This window comes from Haemaphysalis longicornis, unplaced genomic scaffold (assembly GCF_048455015.1).
Source record: "Haemaphysalis longicornis isolate Haplotype H1 unplaced genomic scaffold, Haemaphysalis longicornis Haplotype H1 scaffold_169, whole genome shotgun sequence".
In the NCBI taxonomy this organism is placed as follows: Eukaryota; Metazoa; Arthropoda; class Arachnida; order Ixodida; family Ixodidae; genus Haemaphysalis; species Haemaphysalis longicornis.
The window spans coordinates 416,894-442,152 of record NW_027526275.1 but is presented as its reverse complement, the minus strand read 5'-3'; the positions used below and the strand labels follow the sequence as shown (position 1 = coordinate 442,152).

General features: G+C 47.7%; 1 protein-coding gene across 1 annotated transcript in view; it reads right to left on the bottom strand.

Moving 5' to 3' along the window:
- LOC144166322 (uncharacterized) overlaps window positions 1-25,259 on the bottom strand; it is a 67,633-nt gene that overhangs the window by 31,241 nt on the left and 11,133 nt on the right. Inside the window, exons 2-7 of the mRNA XM_077695848.1 lie at window positions 14,793-15,195; window positions 12,924-12,927; window positions 8,511-8,589; window positions 4,388-4,795; window positions 4,138-4,278; window positions 643-955 (exon numbers count right to left, since the gene is read on the bottom strand). Of these exons, the coding sequence (XP_077551974.1) occupies window positions 643-955; window positions 4,138-4,278; window positions 4,388-4,795; window positions 8,511-8,589; window positions 12,924-12,927; window positions 14,793-15,195 (1,348 nt within the window). The remainder of the gene's footprint in view (window positions 1-642; window positions 956-4,137; window positions 4,279-4,387; window positions 4,796-8,510; window positions 8,590-12,923; window positions 12,928-14,792; window positions 15,196-25,259) is intronic.

Sequence of the window (25,259 nt, the reverse complement as noted above, 5' to 3'; positions counted from 1 at the left end):
CGGCGAAAATTATCCCTGCGAAGGCAGTGCTGGGGCCACGCTCGCTGGGCAGGTCCTAAGTACAGTTGGTCGTGCTCAATATCTAAGTTTATGCCACTCTCGTAATGTTTCCAGCTGACGATTGCAAACATCTCTAGAAAAAAGCACACACAACGAGCACTTCACATCAACTGCTGTTTACCAACACACGGCACAATTACAGCACGATATTACATGCAAAGTATGCAAACTGTGCGTGCTAGCATGCATATGAATGGTGACACATCATGATTTCCACTCCCTAAAAGGTGGTGCGTCTACTTGCTTCTGTCGAACAGCAAAGCTGCAGCATGCATTCAAATAGGCTCTCGTCACGAGTCGCCGGTGACTGACACAGAATGCCACTGTCTGGCACAGGTTCCACTGACAATCACACTTCCTGCAGCAGCGAGGAACAATTGTCACCCAGCTGTGGAGGCGACGACGTGACAACAAACGGTGTAATTTTCGCTTAGAGTCAAGTCTCAGTGTACAAAACACAGGCTCTCAATCAGAGTCCCCCACCCCTTGGTGTGCTGCATGGCACTGCTTCATAACAATGCACCACGAGGGGCTTACTGCCCTCCGACAATGTTCTGCACACACCCTGCTCGGCTGCACTACTGCTGGTAGTTGTGCTGCTCCTTCTCGTGTGCCTTTTGCCGTTGGCGGCGTGCGAAGGCCTCGGGGCAGAAACGGCAGCGGAAGGGCCTCTCGCCCGTGTGGACGCGCACGTGACGGTGCAGGGCATTCATCTGCGTGAAGGCGCTGGGGCAGAGGTGGCAGTGGTACGGGCGCTCGCCCGTGTGGATGCGCAGGTGCCTCTTGAGGGTGCTCGAGTTCGGTGTCGCGTAGCTGCACTGCTGGCAACACAGCAGCCGACGACTCGTTCGGGGCCCATGCTGCACCGTGTGGCCATTCGGAGAGAGGAAAGGACCTGCATCAAGGAAAGAAAGGAAAAATTGAGAGCCCTTCCTCTAGCGAATGCACTTGCACTGCATCGACAGCAAGGCAGGAGAAAATAAGGAACACGAAAAAAGAGGGTACATCTCCATCAAAGTCGGGCGGGCCCCTCTGCACAGGTCTGATGTGCTTGGGCACTGCCTAGCAATGCAGACAAGCCCTCCTCTTTCTTGTTCCTCAGAAGGGTTCACAAAATTTGGAATCACGGCTTTAGTTCACAAACAGCACATCCCTAGAGAAGGCAAGTGTGGCAGGGGGCTGGAGAAGGTTAGATGGGCAGATGAGGTCGAGAGGTTTGCGGGGATAAATTGGTTGCAGTTAGCACAGGACCGCGATAATTGGAGATCTACGGGAGAGGCATTCGCCCTGCAGTGGGCCTAGATAGGCTGCTGCTGCTGATGATGATGATGACATAGTGCTCATGCAATAAATAAATCTCTTCTGATACACTGCTTGGTACTGAAAGATGCCAAGCTCATGCATAAACAGGAGTTCCAAAAATTCCAAGGGTCTCTTGGCCACATTGCTGGTGTCCCAAAAACATCAACTGCCGAGTGGGGAATCGGTTTGACCTGCCCTTTCTAAAGAAATCCACGTCAACTACTGCCTCGGCCTTTATGCCCGAATTCCATGGATACGCACCCTGTCAAACAACAAGAAAAACAGTTCAAAAGTCTTTAAAATAACACTGTGTTGTGTTCCCGAGCACAGCGCAGCTGCTATATTATTTCCACAACATAAGCATCTTGCTAGTGTTCACCAAGTTCACAGTACGTGACATACGCAGCTATCAGATTATCCAATAGTCTAAGATGAAGCAGAAAAGAAAAAGCCATTGGCTTTTTTTGTACTGCTTCTCAACTGCACACCCTGCGCTCGGATTATATTAAAGCACCCGGGGTTTTCTGTCTGCCAGCACTGAAAGTAGCCTCCCACTACAGGCTACAACGCAAAAGGGCAAAAACAAGCAAAAAAGTATTCATGCATTATGAGGACCATTGCAGTTTCATGACCGACCCAAAAGTTCATAACTTGAAAAAGCTTAGAATATCTATTTAATTACAGGTTAACCACATTTTCTTGTTTTCACACGATAATGGGGAGGTCAGGCTGCAATTACGGCCAGTATGTCGGCCCAAAGTCTCTTGTGGCTCCTGGCAATGGGGACGGGCCCATTTGGCGCCAATGCATGTTCAAATGAAAAAATAAATTCTTCAGGTGACAAGTACGGCACGTGCCTTGTTTCACACATAATTGTGCAGTTGCATGCAGGCATAATTTCCCCGCAAAAGAGTCAACTTTTTACAGTGTACAATCTTCCTGGTGAAGTAAATGTATACAGTTGCCACAGGGACAACACCAGGTAAATTTTGTGGAAAATTCCCAGTGTCATTTTTAAAGCAGCCCCACTCCACAGTAAGCTTTATAGTGCATTTTTTGGTTTTGTGTGCACATTCAAGTATGTCCAGCATGGAAGATTGATGGACTGCAAGTGACAGCTCGTACTTCCATAAACCAGGGCAGAGCGCTTCTTTAAGTTTACTAAAAAATGAAACAAAACACATCAATAATAGTAAAACCTGTATAGACCCACAAATTTACTTAATCAAGAGTTTTACATTTCAATTTTCGATCGATTGTAGGAGTTTTTATTGTTCCGACCCAACGCAAGCAATGAGGCGTGCCGTAGTGGAGGGCTCCGGATTTATTTTGACCACCTGGGGATCTGGGCACCAAAATCTCGTACACACGGGTGTTTTTTGCTTCTTGCCTCCACCACAAAAGCGGCCACCGCAGCCAGGAATCGAACTGGCGTCTTCGTGCACAGCAGAGCTAAGCCTTAGCCAATGAGCCACCGCAGCGGGTAATTTCAAATTTTTAATTCACGAGCTGCACACTTCAGCTCGATTTGTTGCACGTTGCACCACAGATATCTTTTGGAGAAGAGGGCCAGCTGAGGTTTAATGCACTTTAGTCATTGCGTTTGTGAAGGTCGCATGTCGCATAACATGAAGACATGACGGTGGAAATTAAAGACGAGGGATCTTTTAGATGGTGTGGACAACCCTTTACAGCAACGCCGACACTGAGTCTGGGAGGCAGCTACCAAGAGCCACTTTGTCTCCTTTAATCTTTTCAGGCATGGTATCCCAGTAGCTGCCTCCAAGACACGCAGTCATCTTTGCTGTAATCAGTTGTTCCTCAACAGCCTACATTTAGGGGATCGCTCAGGTCTATCGCATTCGAAGAGTAAACTGTGCAACCACTAAGATTGTTGGACAATTCAGTGGGAAAGAATCTTGAGGTTGAAAGAGAAACATTATTAGGTATACAAACACACAGGCATACACTGATGCACACCGCCAACTGAAGACTATTGTTGCCATTTAGTGAGCATTAAAAAATGAAACCCAACTATACCGAAACAGTGAGCGAGGGGGAGGCATGAGTATCCTGATATATAATACCAGTGCTAGGTCATAAAAAAGATAAAAACAAGACCTCCCTCTCTCATTCATTTTGGCTTGTGCTTGCTTCTTCAACAGCAAAGTTGAAAGGGTAGTTGGCATCAGTTTGTCTGTCATGTTTCCTCACGCAGTGCATTTTCTTAGCTGAACCTCGAAATCACTCGCAGAAGAAAGACTTTGGACAAGCCATGTTTTTTACCGACAGAATGCCCCACCACAGTGGGAAATTACTTGAGACATAGACACAGCATTTGCATTAGCACACACACATTGTAATTGCAGCCTTGCAATGGAAAATCGTCTTTTTGCTTCTGTCAGCCTGCAAAGCTGCAGCGCATGTTCAGATGGGCACTCTACACTGCCTGCCCCACGACCCACCCACAGTCACTTCCTGCACTAGCGTGGTGCAATTGTCACCCGTCAGATGAAGTGACGGTGTGACGACAAACATGGAAATCTTCGCTCGAAGTCAAGTCTTCGTGTACGATAGAACAGGCTCTCTCCCTGAGACCCCCCCACCTCTTCCTGTTGGTGTACAGCATAACACTTGTTCGTAACGAATACCCGTGCGGGGGCTTGCTTCCTTCCGATCACGTGCACGCACACACACGGCTGGCCCCTCCTCTCCCCCTGAGCCTCCTGTTGTGCATCTTCTGCTAGAGAAGGGATGCGAAGAACACGCGGGCACAAGAGTCAGCAGAAGGAACGCCTGTCCATGTGGGGCGCAGGTGGTAGTCCAGCGCGCTCTTGTGGGCGAACGTGCTGGGGCACAGGTGGCACCGGTAGGGACGCTCGCCCGTGTGGACACGCAAGTGCTCGACCAGGTGCACTAAGGCACAGGTGCACTAAAATACACTAGTGACAAACAAGGAGAAATTAAAGATTTCGAAGGCTGACAAAGCACAAAAACCCGCTGCAATCAAGCATGGTGTCATTTTATAGTAGCTGGGTTTTGTGCTCCTTCTTCTCGTGCGTCTTCTGGCGGGGGCGACGAGTGAAGGCCTTGGGGCAGAAGCGGCACCGGAAGGGCCTCTCCCTCACATGGGTGCGCACGTGGTTGTCCAGCGTGGCCTGTTGGGCAAAGGTGCTGGGGCACAGGTGGCACTGGTAGGGACGCTCGCCCGTGTGCGTGCGCAGGTGGACATCCAGCTGGTCCTTCCGCACAAAGGCCTTGCCGCAGTGGCTGCACTGGTAGGGGCGCTCGCCCGTGTGTGAGCACTGGTGCCTCTTTATGTGGCTCGGGTGCAGTGCCGTGAAGCTGCACTGCTGGCACTGCAGCGGCTGACGACCCGGCGGGGGGCTGTGCTGCTGCCTGTGGTTTCCCACGGAGGGGGAACAGGGGGATCCTGCAGCAGGGAGAAGAGAGGAAAAAACTGGGAGCCCTTCCAGCGACAACTGCGGTGGCAGTGCGCCCGCAGCGACGTTTTAGAGATGACAGTCTTTCAGAAAGACAACAGTAATTTCTACACATTCCAGGCCTCAGGAAAATGGCTAGGGAGAAATTTCAAAAAGGTAAAGTCTCTGTATGTCTCTGGTTGTTTTTAGGTCAATCCTGCAGCTGAAACCATTGGCGCATCTGTAGCCTCCTGGACTGTATAGCTAGTTTCCACATTTTCAAGGGTGTCGATTGGTAAGCTAGCACCACATTTCGCACTCCAAGTTAGCTGACTGTTCTCTTCCTTGCGACGTGTTTAGACCGAAGATGCAATGGGTATTCCGCCAGCCACCTCGTCAAAAATTTTCCATCACACATTCTCGGTACCAACATTGCCACCCAGCATCTGTGTGCAAAAAGGCAGTTGGGGCATGTAATGAGTCAATCTCCTGGCTAGGCACATTTATGAGCCTGCGATCAAGGAGGAGATTGGCAGGAGTCAGCATACAGCTCTCTCTTATTCGGCAGGCCTGGAGCGTACAACGGTTTCTACCTTGGTAAGCAATGTAGCCATTCTTCAAACCCAAGTTTTGCTCTTCTCAATACCTTTTTGAGTGTTTGCTTAATATTTTAATGGTTACAGGGTATCCTGCAAGAGACAGTCCTCTCTCCACTCCTTTTCAATCTAACTCTTCTCCACCTACCGCAGAAGCTAGAACACATCCCAAACCTCAAGGTAGCCTTCTTTCTATGCAGATGGCATTGCCTTATGAACCCTCAAACTGGATGCTTCGGGCAAGCTACAAGATACAGTCCAAGAAGCTGCAGATATTATACCGAACACATGCGTGCCACAGGCCTCAAATGCGCACCTCAAAAGACAGTACTGTTTACAAAGAAAGGCAATTCTCAAGACCGTGCAATTCAACAACTCTACCTCACCATCAAAGACCAAAAGGTATACCAAAAGACCAAAAGGTCTGTATTATGGGACTCCACATTCCAGCCAACAACAAACTGACCCATCAGAGCAACCTCTTCAAGCAACAACAAGCAACAATTGGGTCAACTAGGCCACATTATATAGAGAATTACAACTAGCTGTTACAGGATGAGGGGAGCAGAAACTCTTCGCCCGGTACAAGCCTTCAAGGGAAGGCTCGTACAAACAAAGGAAGAAAAAAGATGCAAAGGGGGAACGATGATGATGGCAATGAGAGGACATGCTCGGCCACTGCACAACAGTGCTTTCACATTCACAACATCACAGGGTGCCCTCAAAATTTTGTTTCTTTACGCAAATGTAGTACATAATAAACACGCACTAAACATTCTAGCAATTTACTAAGTTCAGCCCTACCTATTTGTAACTGCGTTGTCATGGGCAATGTTAGTAATTTGGCGGGCAGGATGGTATGAAGGAAAACAGTACTTTAGAAAGTGCTTTTCTTATTAGGAAGGCATGTAAATCAACCAGAAAACTTTATAACATCGCCTAGGCATTAACAATATTTTTTGGGAGGTGGTTAAATGCTCCGCCCATTCCACACAAAATGTCCATGTGTATTTTTCCGGTGTTGTGTACACATCTGTGCATGTTAGACGGGGAGGCTTGGAGGACTCCAATCATAACAGCTCGCGCTTCCATGAACCGGTACAGCGTGTTACCTCAGGGTAACGACGAAAACAATGTAGTACATTGCTTTAATATTAGAAGAAACTGTATCGGCCCACAAACTTACAGGAGCTGTACATTTCGGCCCCATGTGATGCAACGTATAGTTCAGATATTTTTAGGGAAAAGCAAGGCAGCTGAAGTCCACTGCGTTTTAGTCATTACATTTCTGATGCTGAGGCCACGCAACATAGAAGGTATGAAGGCAAAAATGGAATGATGGAGGGATAATTTAAATGGGGGAGAACAACCGTTTATAGCAGCAACAACACTATGGTGGGGAGGCAGCTACCAAGCGCCACTCTGCCTCTGTGGCCTCCGTTACTCTTTTCAGGCAACTCAAGCATGAAGAGCGTTCAACGGGTGGCCACTGAGGCTGTTGAATAATTCATCGTTCACTAAATTTTAAGGTTGAACAACAAACATAAAAAAACTGTAGAAATGTAAGGACGTACACTGACGTCAATTAAACACTAACTTTTACTTCTGCCCTTTAGCAAATATATCAACAAAATGGAAACGCGTCATACTGAAAAAGTGGGGAGGGGGGACACAACTCTTCGGACGTGCCATATTTGCACGATCCTAAGCGGTCCCGACAGTAACGCTTAGGTAAGTTCATGTAGAAAAATGTGATAAGAATTACTCTACACTGATTCTAGTGCAGTAATTTAGCATCGGATTTTGGGAGGGCTTTGTGTCCATGGCAATGCTTCTGGCCGCAATGAAGTTAAATTCGAGTTTGGGCCCGATTGTAACGCGCACCAAAATTTGAAGGCTAATTTTAGCAAAAACAAGGGTGCACGTTCGAATCATGCAAATATGGTGTAACTGATATCATTGTTCAGTACCCGTTATTTAGAAGTCACAACTCATGCACTCCTTTGTTTCTTCACTATGATTTGCACTTGTTTCATCAATATATTTGGCATAAGATGCATGCAAACTTCATCATGTAGTTGACTTCAGTTTATGTCTGTTGTGTTCTCCTAATTTTGAACGTTTCCAGCCGTGCGCACTTGATGGACCACTAGGGTAACGAGGGGATATTGGGATAAGGGTCTTAAAGAAGGGCAGAAGGGCACGGCCAATAATTCCATGGGGCTACGAAATAAGGAAGTTCAGACGCAAACAATGGGCTTGAGCTGCACAAGACAGCAGTGGGTGGAGGTTAATGGGGGAAGCCTTTGTTCTGCAGTGGACCTAAATAGGCTGTTGACGACGATTGATGATGATCTCTTAAAATTCTCCATACAAGGAACACACAGGGACAACCACTGGACATCAATTGCTGTTTACCAAACAAAGGACCCATCAGAGCGGGAAATTGCAGGAGAGAGACAAACATGCAGTATGCGCATTTGCACAGCTATCCATAATGACGTATAGTGACTCCCCATTATTTTTCTTGTATTAGTCTGCTAAGTTGCAGCTTCGTTCAAATAGGCACTCTACGGTGGTGGGCCAGCCATCAGCACAAGCCGCTTGGGACCAACACAGGTCTCCATTGCCATGACTAGGTTACACCCACACTAACAGTTTCCGTACTATAGTGGAGCAGTTGTAGCCCAGATGGTGAGACCACACTGCGATGACAAAAATTTTCGCTCGGAGTGAAGCCTCAGTGCACGATAAAACAGGCTCTGTCTATTTCTGTCTTCATATCGTGGTGTGCTGTATAACACCGCTTCGGAACGTTCTGCAAAGAAGGGTTTCCTCCCCAGCCTGCGATCTCATTTGAGTGTCTGCGCACACTTGAGGCTGGGTCTTTTTCTCCAGCACTGCTGGTGGTGACAATGCGCTTCCCTTGCACGTCCTCTGCTGGAGACAGCACACACAGGCCGTGGGGCATCAGAGTCAGCGGAAGGAATGTCTGGCCACGTGACTGCACAGGTGGGCAACCAGGCTGGTCCTATAGAAGGCACTGGGGCACAGGTGGCACAGGTGGGGGCGCTCGCCCCTGCGGATGCGCTGGTGCCTCTTCAGATCGCTTGGGCGCAGTGTCTTGTACCTGCACTGCTCGCAGTGCAGCAGCCGACGGCTGGGCTGGGGGCGATGCTGCCAGCTACAGACATCCACAGAGGGGGAACCTGAAACAAAGAGGGAGGGGAAAATAACTGAGAGCCCTTGCACTAACTTACACAGTACAAGGGCACAAAGACCAAATAAAAAAGAACCAGCAGAAAAGAGGAAGGAGCGTATCCGTTGGCGCCAGGCAAGATTCTCTGCACAGATGCCTAGGCACCTGGGCATTGCCTTGTAATGCGGACGAGCGCTCCTCTACATTACTAGCTCGGCAGTTTTTCACTCAAGGTTTGTCGAAAAGGCGATCAAGGTTTGTTGAAAAACATCCCAAGAAAAATGATAAAAAAAAACGCCTATGCAATCCATACACATGGGTAACCAATGAAGTTGTAGCATGCGGCCAGTATTTACTTCATTAAAGTCTTTTTCATTATACGTTGCATGGTCGTGGCATTTTCTTTTGTTCCCATTCCCGCCCATGGCGTTCTTTATTGTCAGCTGCCCACTCCTCTCAAGCACGTATGACGCATGGCCCTCCCTTTTTGAAGCAACTTGTGACCAGTCTTGTCACTGCCACTCTGACGCCGCTCATCCCACAACACCTGTCGCCTGTGCCTGCTGTTATTGCTCGATTTGTACTTCACCCAGCAGCTCGATTGTTCAGCACATACTCTTCCGAGAGAGAGATAAGCCCAGCCTAACTCCCTCCGCTTACTCCTAATGTTTTCCGTCTTTTTTACGGCATCCTTATCAACTTTTGCTGGAGGAGTTTTCTGCAGACACAGGACTGCCAGATCTTCTTTTCGCCTAGCATTACAAAGTTTCGCTTTCAAAATCTCCTCTGATACCCCTTTTTGTGCTGAAAGCCGCAAAATTTACATTGACCCCAGAATTTTGAAAATTCTAAGGGTTGTTATCCCCAATTCATCCACCACCAAGTGGACACTCAATTCGACAGGCCCTTCTTAAGCAAGTTCCTGTGGGTGTACTTGCCCCAGCCTCAATGCCCGACTTCCCCGTACAAGCATCTCGTCAAAAACACACAAAAAGCAGTTCAAAGGAGTTAGGAACAACAGTGCGTGGCGCAATTAAGCAAACCATGCAAGCTCAACAAGCTCAACTTTGCTGCTCTGGATCGCAGGCCCAGACCAGCAACCGCTGCAGAAAGAAAACCGGCAACGGCATGGGCCGGAGCACCGGCACTGGCAGTGCGGCGACCGCTGCAGAACCGAAATAAGCTGTTGCAGCAGCTTAGTGCGTGTGCTACTGTTGTTTTTTTGTTTCGTTGCTTTTCACCTCCAGTAAATTTTGTTTGTTTTGGATTTGCAACAAAATGTAATCACACTGGGCCGACTTATTCTGTGAGAAGCAATGGAAACGAGGGGGATCCCAGTACGAACGAACCGTTCCAGATACTGATGCATTCAAACTATCGGTAGTTTTCCCCCATTGAAATATACAGGGCCATGCAGGAACCAGGGCATCAATTCGAATTAACTGGAAGTTCGAATAAACCGAGTTTGGTTAATTTGATTAATTTGGTAAGTTCGAATTAACCGAGCCGGGACCAAGGGCATTAATTCGAATTACCTGTACGTTCAAATTAACCAAGTTCAAGTTAAAGGAGCCATGAAGAGAAAACACAAATTTGGTTCATTCAAAAGATTGTGTCGTTAGAATCATACTGACACCACTTTTAACGTAAACTTCGCTCAAATAAGCTACATAATTAGGAAAAACGGGAATGGTCATGCGACCCACCAGCTCATTTCCCGCAACAGAACCTGTGATGTCACATGGGCTAAGCTCTGCGATTGGCGGAGGCTGGCAGAAGCAGACGCAAATTAGGTAGAGCTTACAAACTAGACGAACGACCGATTTGCGCTTAAATTTAGGGCACATTCTTTACAAAGCAATAAGAATGATGGGACAAACAGTGGAAGTTACGAAAGCACATGTAAACATAGAAGAACTGATGCGTTCTGCTGTTCATACTGCGCACAGCATGCTTTGGTTTAGCTGCACAGCACTACGGGGCTTGGGGTTGTCTCAGACGACACTGGCCGATTGACGCAAGCAACGGTGTCTTACGTGACCCCATTTGTCGAGCGAGCACTGTTTCAGGGAACGAATATTTTCTCCCAGAACAAAAACAAGCCAGGTTTAAATGCGGGCAAAAACAAACCAAACGCTTGCCACGGTATGGTGGCGCCATCTAGGTTACGGAACGTAAAGAAACGCGGGAACAAACCAACACCGCTGTACAGGGCGGAGACAACCTTTGAACGGTCCCGTGCCGCCGCAATTGGGCCAACGGGCTCAACGCGTTATTCTTTTCGTTTCCCACGAGACCTAGCAACGCGAAACAGACAATATGATTCAAACTTCTTCAGTAAACCGCGTTGCAGCGATAATTTTAGCGCGGTTTTGACCCAATGACTTGCTTCGGCGGCGAGCGAGCAACCGAACATGGCGGCGCCAGCGTTACGTGTCTCTACCCTGTACGGCGGATGCGTGAATGAAGGTACTCTAGGCTGCAGAGCAGTCGGTTCCCGTGATGTCACTTGGGACCACGAAAACGCACGATTGAGCGGGAAAATCAAAATTTTAACCTAAATTGTTTAATTTCTCAGTGAATAAAGCACCGTTTGTATCCGGACAAGCGCTGGGGGCACTATAAAACACGAAATCTTTCGAATAAAACCAACTTGCATTTTCTCTTCATGGCTCCTTTAACGAGCTTTTACTGTATTACTCAGAGCTATGCAATTGCTCAACACACAATTAGCCTGGGAAAAAAAATGACAGAGAGAGAGAGAGAGAGAGAGAACCTCCCAGACGATAAAAGTACTAAAAGTGGCTTTTAGATGGTTTTGTAGCGCTCTTTGGTCTGCGCCGGCTATGAAAGACGAGGAGAATAAAGAAACGAGCTGCGCGTGCTTGGTGCGTCAACATGTGTGGGCTAACGTACGGGGTAGCAGAGGACCCCGGCTAGCTTTGCTAGAGAACGCTACGCGCCGTACACTAGCCCGGCGGAATCCGAAGACTCACGCACGGGTTCGGGTACTCACATGCGGTAGACAGGCTCCGGCAATCCAAAGTGAGGCTTTATTGCCTGGCAGATACAGTGCATACACCAGACAACACGACTATCGCTCGCGGGGAGACAGTGGCTCCTGTCGCTCGCTCAAGCCGCTGGGCTCAGACCTCGATATCCGTCATCACGGCCGCGGGAGCAGGGGAGGCATCCCGAGGCGACCGATCAGGGCAGAATCTCTCGGCAGAGTCCGTGGAGCCAACTGGGTTCACCGTCATCGGGGCATTCGGCGTAGGCACAGCCGAGCCAACCGACTCCGACCAAATCGCCCAGTCGACTCCCCGCCGGAGCGCTCGTTCGTCCCGCAGGTCAGCTCGGAGGGGAGAGGAGATCTTCCCCAGGTCGGGGAGAGGGTGGCGCTAAGGAAGGTGACAAACTGGTCCTCTTTCTCGCGCCCTCGCGCACACGTTCGCGGCAAGCCGGTTCGGCGCGTCGCGCGGGGTCATGAAGAGGACACGACCTACGTGACGCGCCGTCTACCCAAAATGGCGGCTCCCAGCTCGCGGAAACATGTGCAGGCGAGGCGTAGGGGAACACGGGCCCCCACACATGGCACGGGCAGTTCAATTCTGAAAGCCTGCCACGCTGGTACTCTTTCTCTTGTGCTGCGCTGCGACTCTGCGGTTCCCGACAGTTTTTCCAAAAGCTTTCTTCAGCTCAAAAACACTAGTTCAAAAAACAAACATTGTACAAGGAAAACGTACACCCAATTATCAGCATGACAGGTTTAGGACTTTTTCTACAATGAATGCAGGTTTGACAAAGCTTCAGATAGCTTCCTCTGGCCACTCTGCGCATAAGTGAGGCACATTTCGCTCGTGCGTCTTGAAATGAGATCAGCATTGCTCTTAGCTAAATCAATCTCGGCCTGCAATTCTTGCTCTTTGCCAGCCTTACTTGTAGTAATGGAATCACCTGGATTTGATTTCTTGCGCGTGGTCGTTCCAATGCTTGGACTTCACGTCGCTGCATCTGACGTTTCCGAGAGCCCTGCCCAGCTCTGATGAGCTCTCCACTCAGGGGCATTGCTGCTGCATTGTGGCCAAATCTTAGCGATCGACCCTTAGTTACGCCATAGATGCAAAGTGTGGCTCGCTGGTTTTCAGTGTCTTGAAAAATTCTAGCGAACTCTGCTGCTGGCTATCTTGTGTGGGAATATTATCCCTCGCGGCCATTGTATGCCACGCAGCAAATTCGATTCCTCAGCTGTACCTCCGGAATCACCCAATCGTGGGGCCAAACGCCGCCTCACCAAATTTCAAACGTTTTCCTCCTCTTCCCGTACGTAGTCAGAATGTGTACGTGTCTGAGAGGCAAGGTTCCCACGGTCAGGGAGGCCAGTAGGCACACCAAGGTGTCCACAAAGGTCGCCTCCTGGGCTTACGCACAGCAAGCGTAACCCGCTTCACCCAAGGCACGCAACTCCGAAACAACGGCGCTTTGTTGCTATAACTGGGAGCGTCCTTTCGAAGCGTCTTAACTTTTTCATGACCGCGAAAAGATGGCCGATTTTGAGTGCTTCCTGAAAATGTTTTCTTTACTTTTGAGCTACTGGACACATTTAGAATTGCTATGAATGAAATTGTAGCTTATAAATTTCTCTTTCAAACACATAACAGCAGATTAATGAAAGATGTAATTATTGACAGTTTACTGGTGAACGAAACAAAATAAAATGTACAAAAATGTATACACAAAACACAAATAAAGGCGATTTCAACGAGCCTAAAAATTATTTTACAAATTCTAAAATATACGAAATGTTTCTATGTTCGTAAGCTATGATACAATATATACATCAAAACTGTACACCTGGTTCTGGATTTTTGCGGGCCAACCAACCTTAGGGCACCGACAGTTGTGCCGCGGAGCCACTGCAGAGTCAGTTGGTGTCTCTAAATTATGCATCCAAGCATGCTTGTTAGTGTTCTCACACAAAATCCTTAACACTGCAGTGGTAAAAACAAAAAAAAATTAGCGCTTTTGAGAAGCAGCGCGCGTCGCTCTGCAGCGCTTATTTTACACGAGCGCCAGGCTATCTGGAAGGCGATAGCGCGATATGGCACAGTGCATTTGGCAAAATATCCCTGCCGCTTGTTGTCGAGGCCCTACACATGAAAGTAATACCGCAGTTGTCAGCTATTAGGCATGTTTCGTTTATAAATACAGCGCGAAGTCAAAAACGACCCTTCCCTGGCAGCACCTGCTGAAGTCCTAGGCTGTTGAATGGGAGAGTCTCCATTAAAACGAAAATCTGAAGAATCCACATAGTTGCTGACGTTACCACTACTGCTGGGGTAAAAAAAAATCAGCAACAGCAGTGACCGAAGTCCCTGAAACTGCTGTTCGCCTTTGCAGAGTGTGCAGTAAAACAGAACGCCATTTTCACCCAACTCGCCGTTACCTTGGGTTCAAATTTCCCTCGCGACGCCGTCTACCCACACGAAATGTCAACAAACGGCAACAAAACTGAATAAGGGGCTTCCAATGAACTTGCCAAAAGGCGTCAGGACAATGTGCGCAGCCTTCTAGTGCGTGCATTTTATCTCCCAATTTCCCCTCCGCAAAGGTGTCAGCACCCCTACACGACCGTTACAGTCGGTCAGTCAAATCTGTGGTCAAATGCGTAATATGTGCACACGCCACGGCCAAACCGGAAATAGAAAAACGGAAACAATCAGGCGTTACCTCATGGAAAATGGTAGTAAGAAACTCACTTTCCTTTTCGTTCCTGGTAGAAACCGCCATTACTCCGGGACTGTTTTGGAGTGGACGTGGAGCAATTATTCAAATTAATACGCTTTTTGAGCAGAATGGACCAGAATGACCCTCTTGGCGCAGTGTGGCGCAGCCGTTCCACCACTGGGTGCAAGAAGGTGGTGACCAACACAGGGCGCCGCCGACTGCCACATTTCCCACCCATAATCACACTTCCCGCACTAGAGTGGAGCAATAGTGACCTGGCTAGCGAGGTCACAATATGACAAAATCGTCGCTCGGAGCCAGGTCTTAAGGACAAAATGAGCTCTCCCTCTACGAGTCCTGCACCTCCTCTTGTGCTGCGAAACAGCTCTCTGACGTTCCGCAAAGACAAGCCTGCTCCTCTGCGACGTTATTAATGCGAGCGTTTGCACACACACTTATCGGGCCCTTCTCCTCCTGCTGCACTACGGGCGGTGGCTGTGCTCCTTCTGCTCGTGGGCTTTCCTCTGGATGCGGCGTGTGAAGGCCATGGTGCAGAAGCGGCAGCGGAAGGGCTTCTCCTCCGTGTGGGTGCGCACGTGGTGCAGCAGTGTGGCCTTCCTGGTGAATGCCTTGGGGCACAGGTGGCACTCGTAGGGGCGCTCGCCCGTGTGGGTGCGCAGGTGGACGTCCAGGTTGTCCTTCCGCATGAAGGCCTTACCACAGTGGCTGCACTGGTGCGGTCGCTCGCCTGTATGTATCAGCTGGTGCCTCTTCAGCTTGCTCGGGCAAGGTGTCATGTAGCTGCACTGCTGGCAGCGGAGCAGCCGATGACCCGGTGCGGAACCACGCTGCATCCTGCAGTCGCCCGCGGAGGAGGAAGAGGGGGTGCCTGCAACAGGGAAGGAGGGGGAACCACTGAGATACCTTCCAGTGGAAAACACTGTGGCAGTGCGTCAACAGCGAGGCGGAGGGGGAAACAACCAGCGAAAGAGGAGGGAGCCAACTCTGCAGTGCCAGGCAAGCCACTCTGCGCAAGCCTAACATGCCTGGGAGTAGCCCAGCAACGCAGTCGAACCCTCCTCTTTCTTCCTGGCTCACCTGTCTTCTGCTTGGGAGGCTTTGAAAATTTCAGAATCATGGTTTGTTCAAGAACGACAAGTGTAGTGCTCTCCCACCAGAAAAAATGCACCCATGCACTATGTCCAGCTGGTTAATCAGCCAAGGTGTGAAGTGTGGCCGGTAACACTCCTTATGGTTCATGAAAGTCTTCTTCATTACACGTTGCATGGTTGTGGCACTTTCTTTCCTTCGTGTTCCTGACCACAACGTCGCCGACTGCAAGCTGTCTGCTCGCCACAAGTACGTATGATCAGTACATCACTCAGTAGCTTGTTGCGCGTCCACTCTTCTAAGAGACAGATAAGCCCGGCCAAACTTCCTCCACTTCTAATTCCTTTTCAACGTGTTTTAGGGGCGAAGCTCCTTAGGGCGTGGGTCTGTCCATCCTCGACGCATGTATGTAGCCACCTCTAGTTTAGTTCTTGGATTGTTTACTAGATGGCGTGGCTACCTCTAGTTTAGTTCTTGGATTGTTTACTAGATGGCGGTACTTGTATATGATGAAAAGATGCGCTTGGATTGTTTACTAGATGGCGTGGCTACCTCTAGTTTAGTTCTTGGATTGTTTACTAGATGGCGGGGAGCGTTGTAATAAAATCCGTTCGCTGTTGGCGCGCGCTCGGAGTCGCCCGATGGATAAGGCTGCAGATGTGCGAGCCCGCGAGGCAGAAGCGCTTCCTGAAGCTGCGCGACGCCGCCGCCAAGATCCTGCCGTACGAGAGCGGGAGGCCAAAGCGTGTCGTCTGGCTGCGCGACGCCGCCGCCAAGATCCCAGCGCTCGAGAACGAGAGGCCCAAGCGTCACGGCAACGGCACGAGGACCCTGCCGTACGCAAAGCGGCACGGCTGCGGCGCGAAGAGGATCTCCAAAACGTCAGAGAACGGGAAGCGGCGAGAAAGCGCGCGTATCGGCAGGCCGACCCTGATGCAGTGAGAGCTCGTGAGGCGTCTGCAAAACGCATCAGGCGAGCTCAGCCCCAAGGTGCCGACGCGCGGTTTAAGCGAGACTTTCTAGACGTTACGTTCGGACACAGATGTAGTGGGCGAACTTTCACTGAAGAGTCACGGTTTTACTGATGATTTCCCCTCAGGAGCTTCGCCCACTCATCATCATTCACCCCGTGGATATGCTGTGAATTTTTTTTCACGCATGCTTACTGAGTTTTGATAGAGGCGTTTTTTGTGTACACAGAACTGCCAGATTTTCCTTCCGCCTAGCATTAAAGCCTGTTTTGCTCTCAAAAGTCCTGAAATGTGCTGAAAGCTGCAAAGTTTGTGCCTACCCAAAAATTCTAAAAATTCCGTGGGCTTTCTGGCTATACACCTCTGGTGTCTCAAAATGACTCCCCCCAAACGGATACTGAATTCAAACGGAATCTGCCATCTCACTGTGGCTGTACCTTTACACCCAATTTCCACATACAAGCATCCCGTGACAAAACACACGGACACGCATGCACACACAACAAAAAACGCCTGAAGGATTTAAAAGCAAGTGAGTGTGTGGTTAACTGAAACAACTATGGCTGCTCTACCATTTCCACTAGGCTGAGCAACTTAGCCTAGTGGAAGTGTTAGAGCACTCAGTGTTCACAAAGTTCAATGCAGATAACATGCCCAGCTTTCAGGTTATCCAACAGCTTATGAAGCAGAAAAGAAAAAGATCTCCCGATCCTGTGCACGGTTTCTCAACTGCAAAGCATGCGGTTGGAGCAGTTATAGCTGCCGTCATTCTCTGTTTGCTACCACTGAAAGTTATCTCCTAGAACAGGCAATAGATGCTACGGCAGCAACACCCGCAAAAAAAAGGGCAAAGAGCAAGTAAAGCAATATTTTTGACCTCTGAGAGTAATTGTGATTTCGTTATTGAGGCAGAAGTTTGCAACCTCAACTACAGTGCCATATATGTTTGATTACAGATGGACTGTTTCTTGTTTTCAAAAATACCACAAGCAGTAGAGAAGTCAGCCTGCTCTCATGACCAAAAATAGTCACTAATAGTCGTAACCACGGTGTAAGAATACTTCGGTGCTGACAGTGCGCCCGGCGGCGCGACCCATAGTGTTTCATACAATAACAACTAGAGAGGATGCAATCGTCTGCCGCAATGGGCGTGATGGGTAGTTCTGGATTCAGATTGGCGCTCGATGGCTTGTCGAAGTTGTTATGTATTAAATCGTGCAGGCAGTTTCGTTTTCCTTTTGGACTTACATGAACGCATTTGCTTGCCTACGCAGGGTGTTGGAAGAAGCGTTCAAAAATACGTTTCTCCTTAAACTTTATGCCACGTGCGCACTGACGCCACCCTGAGTGGAATGTTTTACAACCAGAGTTGCGAATCGGGTGGGTTACTAATTTTTATTCATCTGGTTACAGGTTTGACACCTTTTCAAAGAAACCACCGAGTGCTAAAGAAGCGAGTCTGCAATCACGACCAAAAAAAAGTCAACTCATCGTCACGACCAAAGGCTGTCCACATGAAATTGTCCCCACACACAATCTGGCATGTTCAGTGGGTATTTTTTGCCCTCGTGCGGATTCTAACAATGAGGAGGAACCATCCCTGAACGCCGCACCCGATGATGCAGTCAATACCGAACGCAAAATATAAACTTTAAAAGCTGCTAATACCAACGCCAATATTCGGCTGCACCGTAACAATCTTCCATTCCTGGGAATTGAAGACTCTACAAAGGAATGTCATGAAATTCTGCAACGACCATCTGGGAATTACGCTTGAACCAAATTCTATTGCGCGCAATCATTGGATTGGAATATTTCCGGTGACAAAAAACGCCCTATTATAATAAAATTAACTAACTTCGAAACTAAAGGAAAGATCTTAAGCTGTGGAACTAAGCTAAAAGAAACAACCTTAGCCGTGAGAGAGGACTTTGCTGCAGCCACCCGCATTGCGCGTGCCAAGTTGCTGAAATTCACTCGGCCACAAAAGGGCGCGTTCAAGTTGAGGGTAGACAACAAGCTAATTGTCGGTAACAAATCATGTTTCTACAACCCAAAAACTGACAGCGTCAAGTAATTCAGTAACTCGCGCAGCAATATGTTGGAAACGAACTCATCAGATATCCCATCAGATGGCAGCACGTGACAGGTTTCTAAGCATTCCACCTCATGTAACACGCGTCCCCATCCCATAAAATTTGCAGACATGAACATTGCATTCACTAACATACGAAGCCTAATACCTAAGTGCGACGAAATTCAGTTTTATAAATTATGTCAGTGCTGACATAGTGGTACAAACTGAAACATGGTTGCATGAAGGCATTAGAGATGCGGAGGTGCTCCCTGCTATAGTTGATCCTCGATATAATGAACCTCGATGCAATGAAATTCACGATATAACGAATTTTTTCAAGTTTTCTATCAAGATTTTGCTAAATGCATGTATTCTTATCTCAATTTTACCAAGTGATTTCGTGCAGCGCTTCCGATTTAGCGAAGTTACGGCAAGAAAGGAAGAACGAAATTCCAGTCGAGGCACGTTTTATTTTGCCTCTCAGAGCCTACATTGAAAACATTCACTACTCGCATTGACTCTTAAAAGGCTAAAACAAAACAAAAGCGGTGAAACCTGCGGCAAACTGCTAGCTGTCATGGACGGTTTAATAGTGCGGCCACCATTTTGACGCCTTCGTCGTTGCCTACATCAGCGCCCTCTATGCTTAGGCTGCCGAAGCCTACTTGAAGCTTTTTTCTACGCGCCCTTGATCACGGTGCTGCTGCTCTAGGTTGTGCTCGCTGATAACCACATTAATATTTTGTTCGTGCATCATTAGGTGAGTCTTGTAAGCAGCATGAACACTCCAAGGAAAAGAAAAGTGTTCCGAACAAGGGCCAGAGGAAGTGTCGGTGAAACTGACAGCCACCGAAGTGTGATGGATGCCATCGATGTTCTGCGGAGGCACGCAGGTGCACACGAATGTTTAAGACCTTGTTAGCGCTGTCAGCATACGAGCGTCACGTAAAGCCCGCCCTGGTCAAGAAACGCCAAGCACTGCTTACGGACTTTTTCACTATGGCTTGAACATCGAGTGCTGGTGGCAATAAATTGCTCTCTTTGAACGTGGTCATTTTCGTTTCACCCGTGTTCATTAGACAGCTGCGGTGCGGAGAAGTCGGTTTCTTTGGATCTCAGTGGGCATATAAGTAACTGCTTAATCGAATTTGGCCGGAAGATAATGTAAGCTTTCCGCTTTAGCGGGAGCACGTAAGCGCTGCTCCACACAGTGATGCGGTCCGCGTGTACTCTGTTCAACTCACAATCATGGCTTTATCTCGAGTGTCGTGGTTGCATCACGCGCCCATACTGCAGAGCCTTTGTACATGAAAAAAGTCTTTCAAAAGTTTCATAGCAGCCTTCCGCTATTGGCCCCCCGCACCCCTGTTCCCCTGTTGGCCCGCCTGTTGGCCCGCCGCGCCTAAGCCTACCACTGAACGGACAAAAAGAAGCGTAACTTCGAACCAGCACCTCGCCGGGGTAAAGTTCACGGGGCATGGACGCGGGTTCAATTGACTAACAGCGGCGTTTAGTAGTAACCGACATGAAAAAAGGAAAAAGTGGAAACCTTACCTTCTATCACATTTAATGAGGCATTGTGGAAAAAGCACCGGTTTTACGACGACACATGAACTACCGTCGGCTATCCGGACTCCATTGCCTAAGTGTTGAAACTCTCAATTCACACAATTTTTGCGGCCAGTTTTAGTACAAATTTCGCTTTAAGTGGAGAGGTAACTACATAGCAGTTGTTTCCTGCCGATTGGCAAGGTTTTGAAACGTCAATAACTGCTTAAATTAACTGTAAAGTCGAAACCTCGATATTACGAAATTTTCGATTTAACGAAATTTGCGGCCCCAAGTACGACTTCGTTATATCGAGGTTTAACTATCTCCAATTTCACAATTTTCCGCTGCTACCGCCTAAGTAAGAGAGGCAGTGGTGTGCTTATAGCCATTACAAATACCTTACCAGCCTCACTCGTTCTGACTGACAACAAACATAGAATTAATCTGGACACATCTACCAGAGCTGTGAAATTCGTTTTTGGCGTCTGCTATAGACCGCCTGATGGCCAGCCAGATTTCTGCGACCTACTCCATTGATCCCACACTCAGGGGCGGATCCAGGTTTTTTCTGAGAGGGGGGTCAGCTTCAATCAGTGATGATGATGATGATGATGACGACGACGACGACGATGATGATGATGATGAGGAGGAGGAGGAGGAGGAGGAGGAGGAGGAGGAGGAGGAGGAGGAGGAGGAGGAGGAGGAGGAGTCTTTTTTATTTGCAAATATTTCGGAAAAGGAAAAATTTAAGAAATATCAAAAATCGTTAACTAGACTTTTTCTACTACCTGAGGAGTCATCGTATTGGGGGTATAAGTTCAAAAATTAAGGGAGGGGTCAGGACATCCGGACCCCCCTCTGGATCCGCCAATGCCCACACTGCAGTAACAAATAAATACCCCAAGGTGCTGGTATTTCTATTCGCAGACTTCAATTATCCATTAATCAGCTGGCTGTTGCTTTCAGTGTCGAACGGGTCTCCGTCTACGAACAAAAATTTTTGAACACTGTACTCGACTTTGATCTTCACCAGACCATAATGTGCCCTACCGGGGGCAACAATACCCTCGACCTTCTACTGACCTCGTGCCCGGAGAACATAAAAACCGTTAATACCCTTACAGGTGTCAGTGACCACAACCTAATCCATATTTGCAAAGCCGCACCACTGAGAAAGAAATCACCTACACAGAAGATAATCACAGAACAGGGGAGGAAATTTTGATGCCCTTAATGACGACCTAACCAATTTCTTGGATAACTTTAGGAACACATACCTACATCGGCCGTGTCAACGCTAACTAGGAACTTTTTAAAACAATGATGCTCAACTTTAAAAACAGATAGATCCCTACTATTCTTATTAAATCCGATACTAACTGCCAATGGTCTAGCAAACAACTAAAATTGCTATGTAAGGGAAAAAAAAATGCCTCTACAAAAACGCTCACCTAAGCCAATGACCCGCAGCATAAGAACGCTACCGATCATTCGCTAAACAATACCTAAATGAACTTAAAAAACCAAATTCTTATCCAATGACCTGTTATCAGTTCTTCAAACAAATCGTAACAAATTCTGGCGCATGCTCTCCCCGACGCATCCATCTAATCAAAGAGATCTTGTTAACACTCATGGAGACCCAATCGACCCCTCCCACTGTGCTTCTGCTTTAAATAACCACTTCTCATCAAGTATTTTCCCCTGATAACCATAATGACACCAAAACATTGCCCAATCATGCCTCTGTAACAACGCCAGAAATCGAAATCAGCCTTGAAGGGATATATAATCTGACCAATGACCTCAAATTTTCATCCGCAGCCGGGTGCGACAAGATAAATAGTAAATTGCTGAACAACACCGCATCAGTCTCAAGCCGAATATTTCACTTGACCTTTACCCAATCACTACAAACAGGAGACGTCCCTGACGACTGGAAGAAAACTCAGATTATACCAATTTTCAAATCAGGCAATTGTGCTCTGCCAGCAAACTATCGTCCTATTTCCAACCCCAGCATCGCATCCATACTGCTCAAACACATCATTGCGTCAAGTTTAATGGCCCATCTAGAATCCATCAATTTTTTCTATCATCACCAACACAGCTTCCGAAAACTTTTGTCATGCGAAACGCAGCTGGCGGAATTCACGCACGATATACAACACTTCATGGACGAAAGCATTCAAACAGATGCCATATTTTTAGATTTTTCAAAAGCATTCGACCGTGTTACCCATAACCAATAATTTTAAGTTGCATAACCTGGAATCCCTTTCAACATTATTCCTTGGATCGGAAACTTCTCAAAAAACCGAAGGCAATACAGAAGCACAAATAACTACAACTCTCCTCTCTCTGATGTAACGTCGGGCGTCCCCCAGGGTGCCTGCCTCTCCCCTCTCCTGTTTCTAATTTACCTTAATGACTCGCCTACTAACATATCAACCAGGTTGAGACTTCGCAGATGACTGCGTTTTATACTCCCCCATCTGTAATCCAGACAACAGCACTGCTCTTCAAAAAGATCTACAACTGATTGCAACCTGGTGTAACAAATCACTCATGCTGTTAAACCTAACAAAATGTAAAGCAATGTCGTTCGCCCGCAAATGCAGCACAGCACATTTTCCCTACAGCGATGATTCAGTTCCGATTAGCTCTACATCTTCATACAAATACCTCGGATTGCATATATCATTGTCACTTCCATGTGCAACTCATATACAAACTATCTGTTCTGAAGCCTCACGCACACTGGGATACTTGCGCCGTAACCTGAAATTAGCCTCGCCAGATATTAAAATGTTAGCTTACCAAACGTTTGTGAGACTGAAACTCGAGTATGCCTGTTCAATTTGGCACCCCTGGGTAAACATATCTTACTATACTCGGTTACAACTCAAGAACGGCACAACCTCATGGAGTGCATCACTCCGCCAAAGCGCCGGACCCGTGACGTCAGTGCGCGCGCGTTTTGAAAGGGGTTTGCTATGAATGCATGATATCGTCTGCCTTGTCTCACGCAGTTTGTTTGTCATCACTGGAGTCGTTTATCAGCATATTAAGTCCAAAAAATCACGGAAACGGCTCACGCCATGTTCAAAATATTCCCAGTAACGCCCTACTTGCGTCGCGCGGAGAAACATCCGGCTACGGTGATAAGGCACAGCGGCAACTTCGGGTGCCATTCTTAAGTTGTCACCGAGTATAATGATCTAGAACGAATCCAAAACCGCGCCACCCGTTTTATTTGCTCCCAGTACTCTAACAATATCAGTGTCACCGCACTAAAAGAATCATTGAACCTGCCGTCACTTGAATCTCGTCGAATATTTTGTCGGCTCTGCCTGATCCACACTTTTTTCTATCGCCCACAATCACGGCTCGCCCTCTTGGAACCATCACACAGAACTTCATCCCACATTAACCACAGCCACCCTATAGCACCAATCAACGGCCGCACCTCAGCCAATGAACAACTCTTTTCCCAATGGAATAAGACTATGGAACAACCTGCCTGATAACATAGTCACTTGCGGCAACCCCCAAACCTTCCAAAATAAACTGAACAGTCACAAGTCGCAATCCGAGTGAATGCCGCAAACCTATTCCCATGTAGATTACTTTTTTTTGGAGCCGTTTTTTGCCTTCGTGTTTATTGCAACACTTTTTGTGCCACTCTGTTCTTCTTGTTTTTTCTGCTGTTTGTGTTCATGGTTGAGCTGGAAATCATACCTTGTATGTCTAATGCCTTCAGGCCTTTATGGCGGAAATACATGAAATGAAATGAAACTCTCTTCGACAACTGGACAAAATTTTGATTTTGATATTTTTTTCGCAAGTATGATGAATGAAAACATTAAAAAAAATTGGTGTTATTGTAGAGGGCATTAAATAATCTGCATTTTGTGTTCCTAATTAGTGCCTCACCAATTTTTTAGCAAAAAAAATGCTTTCTTTGACCCCTAAAAATCGGTCAATTTTCCTGCGGTATCGAAAGAGTTCAGGGGTGTTTGATATGGGTGTTTGGAATGGGTCCTGGCCACTGGTGCCACCAAAGTTTAATGAGCTGTAAAATTAGCTCCAAGCCGTGACTATACACGCATGCCCCACATTCCACACTCGATGTTGAACCACGGCAAAGTGGTGGGCACTGCAGCATTTTCGATGAACTCCTGTTTTTTGAGCCGCGCGACTTCCCGTAGTCCGGCACACGTTCGCAAGCATCATCGCCACGGTAACATCACTGTTCAGTACCGCAACGAATAAAACAAACAACACAGCCGCCCGTGTAACCTAAACAAGGGAAAAGAGTGGCGAGGCGCCCTGAGCGTCCCAACTATGCAGTAGCCACTTTGCGGCGATCGGAAAGGACGTGTTGGTGAAACCAGCCACAGAGTCAATTGCACTTTAGTAGCTAGTGTTCTCCCCTCCCCCACCATACCTCTGTTTCAAGGCAACAGAAAAGGGGAAGACAAGGGCTCTGGCAATGCACCCATGCCAGTTGTGGTGTTTTGGGGAGATACAGTGCTCCCAAAATTGCAATTTTTTTTTGTCAACTTGTGCAAATAGTTTGTCACCTCAGCTGACTGAAGTTATTTTGTGGGGAACTTTTCCGATAGTTCTCGACAGGGCCACTTTGGGAATGCACAGAATATAAAACGTGCAATCCAAAAATGCGACTTAGGAAAAAACGATTTTTAGGGCATCGATTGATTGATTGATTAACCAATTTGTCAGACCAATAAAAACAGCGTTACCTTTATTGGGGCTGCTTCGAAAATCGTGCTCTCAAGTCAGCATCTTTCCCCCCTTAAAGGAGCCATGAAGAGAAAACACAAGTTTGGTTCATTCAAAAGATTGTCTCGTTAGAATCATACTGACACCACTTTTAACGTAAACTTCGCTCAAATAAGCTACAGTCGAATCCCGCTACAACGAAATTGACGGGACGCTCAAAAAATTTCGTTGAAGCGAAAATTCGCTCAGGCGAAATCCGCCCCAACACACCACGGAAAGGTCCGAAAAATAGCCCCGTATGTTTCCGCATCATTGGCAGAAAAAAAAACAATGTTTAGAAAGGAGTGACGCGCAATAACGTCATGTTTATTCGGATAACAAACATACCAATGGTTATCTGTGTTCACTGCACGCAAAGAACGCGTTACGGAGGGGGGTGAAGAAATGCAGGCGCAAAACGTATTGCTGCACAACAAGGCGTGCCCACCGAGCTGATTA